Raw genomic sequence first — 2,480 nt, 5'->3', positions numbered from 1 at the left:
GGAGAGGTGTCATCAGGTGCAGTGCAAGGGACTGTGTAGGATCCACATCTACGTGGGCACTATGCATTACACTTTAGATTCAACACAGAGCACACTCCCTAAAACAATACAAAACGCTTCAAAGAAATAAAACTCGATTTACTGTCAGCCACAGCCCTGTTTATTTTCAGTGTCTGTGAGGAGTTGATTGAATCCGTCCTCTTTCCCACAGCAGAGTGGGTTTATCTGGTCAGTCCTACATTAGGGTGGATGTGTTTAACAGGAGTGAAAGTCTCTGAAAAATCACTGAGACAATTCACACAGACAAGCCATACATACTCTATATGCACACACACACACACACACTTTTACCCTTTATTGACCGTAAGAGAACCTTGTGTCTCTGTGAACATTTAAAGGAATATCTCCCACCCTTTCCGTGTAACCTCTGTCTGCTGCATTTACACAGCCCCATCCCCACAGACTACCACCGTCATGAAGGTCTTAACTGTTCAGGGCATGTTCACATAAAAGTGTGGATCTGGAGCCCACCAACCCACACACTGTGAAACAAGACCCCAGTCAGTTTTCAGAAACACAGGATAAAATGAGCCGCTCTGATTCTGCTCCACTTCTGAAGTGCAGAGATTTTAGAATGGCCCCGCCCCCTTGTCTGAGTCTGTCCAATCACAGCGCTGGACCCACTGAAAACACAGTGTCTCTGCGCTCCGTCCCCGACTCTGACACTGCCTCCATCTGTAACTGGTCTAAACCCACACTCACACGGACTTTAGGACACAGTACTGTCCCCAAGAACAGAACAAACCCATCACAGTCTTCTGCAGCTTTTTCCTGATGGAGCTCAGAACCAACGCAGCGCCCAATAAACTCTTCACTCTCCACACTCTTCACTGTGACATCACAAAAGAGCGGAGAGTGTTTGAATTTTAAAGAACAATAATACGCCACACAAAATGGCTTTGGAAGCTACTGTAGAGCTGAGCTTTTGGGTTTTATTTACTCTTTAATGCGGCACAGAACTTAAGTTACAGCAGAACAGCTGAGAGTTCAAATGTTGGTGATATGCTGCGTGTCCAAACGTTTGTAGACACATCTATCTGAGGTTTAACGTGGGCAGGGAAGGTCTGATGGTGCTGTGTGTAACTGGAGTGTGGTAGAGCTGTGATCTGTGGTAAATATCGGTACGTGAAGAATGCAGCGGACAGAGATTAGATTTCCCGTTCTGACCACGTCTTCCTGGACAGAGCAGCGCTGAGAAAGACGAGTCCACCACGAGCGTGAGCATCTGGACACCGCCCCGTCTCCTCGGATCGAGTGTCCGCTCTCAGGTGTCCAGAGTTCATTAATATTCCCACAGTTCCGTCCCCGTCCCTCAGGCCCAGAGAGGGCAGATCCCAGCGGAGCCCCGGCCCAGCACCAGAGTCCACCCCCATCCACTCACGCCTGAGACATCCAGCGTCCAGTTCAGTCAGGACTGACCAAACAGCAGCCGTCCACGTCCAGGAAAATAAAACCTGCACAACAACAGACTTCGGATCAGAGAGCGGAACATCAAAGGGTTAATGAGGCCTTCTGACCTTCAGCGTTCATTACAACTGCTTTCATCTTTAATAGAACAAGACCTATTTATATTAGTGTTCCTCCACCAGAGGGAGCCCTGCGTCAGTCACTTACTCTTTGTTACTGATTATTACGTCTGAGACTCTGCCTCCTGTCCTCTACTGCCCCACCCACTCTGGTTGACTGACAGGGCCTTCTCCTCTTCAGGATCGTAGAAGTAAAACTTACGCAAGTAGACGATCAGGGGTCTGAAAGAGAGGAAGAGCAGGGGGAGTGATTACAGGGGCACGGGGTCAGAGTCTTGTCCACCAGGGGGCGACATCAGGAGGAGGACCAGAGGACGCTGGCACCGCAGCTCTATTAAAACCACCAATTAAATAAAGGATATAAACATGTCATGAGTTAGGGCTGAGTTAGAGTGTGTGTGTGTGTGTGTGTGTGTGTGTGTGTGTGTGTGTGTGTGTGTGTGTGTGTGTTTGTGTGTGTGTAGTGGGTGGGGGGGGGGCGTACGGGGGCAGGGGGAGCTCCTGGATGTGGTCGATGCGGACGAGCTGCCGGATGCAGAAACGACAGAGATGCTGCAGAGACTTAACACTGCTGAACCGAGACACTGGGTAGAGCAGCTGCACAGGAGTGGGCGGGACACCTGGAGAGAGAGAGAGAGAGACATAGAGAGACATAGAGAGAAAGAGAGAGGGGGGGGGGCAGAGAGAGAGAGACATAGAGAGACAGAGAGAGAGAGAGAGAGAAGTGGGGGTGAGAAGAGAGAGGGGAGTATTGTCAGTTTTTCTGTAATTATTTTTGTATTTTATTGTTATTGGTGTAATGTCAGGACAAGAACCAAAGAGAGAGACAGAGGACAGAGTGGAGGTGTAGCGAGGGAAGATGGAGGGATGAGTACCGGGGACGCGGGAGCGGAG

The 2,480-nt window shown here is 49.7% G+C and overlaps 1 protein-coding gene across 2 annotated transcripts in view; it reads right to left on the bottom strand.

The window, feature by feature from the left end:
- Positions 1–254: 254 nt before the first annotated feature.
- Positions 255–2,480, bottom strand: part of LOC136699670 (suppressor of cytokine signaling 7-like) — a 26,209-nt gene continuing 23,983 nt past the window's right edge. Inside the window, exons 9-12 of one of the 2 annotated variants that reach the window (XM_066674570.1) lie at positions 2,462–2,480; positions 2,071–2,206; positions 1,675–1,808; positions 255–1,514 (exon numbers count right to left, since the gene is read on the bottom strand). The exon at positions 2,462–2,480 is cut by the window's right edge and continues 110 nt beyond it. In XM_066674570.1, coding sequence (XP_066530667.1) covers positions 1,691–1,808; positions 2,071–2,206; positions 2,462–2,480 — 273 coding nt within the window. In that variant the 3' untranslated portion in view covers positions 255–1,514; positions 1,675–1,690. The remainder of the gene's footprint in view (positions 1,515–1,674; positions 1,809–2,070; positions 2,207–2,461) is intronic. The other variant, XM_066674571.1, reaches the window with a different exon arrangement.

This window comes from Hoplias malabaricus, chromosome 6 (genome assembly GCF_029633855.1).
Source record: "Hoplias malabaricus isolate fHopMal1 chromosome 6, fHopMal1.hap1, whole genome shotgun sequence".
Classification (NCBI taxonomy): domain Eukaryota; kingdom Metazoa; phylum Chordata; class Actinopteri; order Characiformes; family Erythrinidae; genus Hoplias; species Hoplias malabaricus.
The sequence above is the reverse complement of the archived record's forward strand: the minus strand, read 5'-3'. Positions and strand labels throughout refer to the sequence as shown.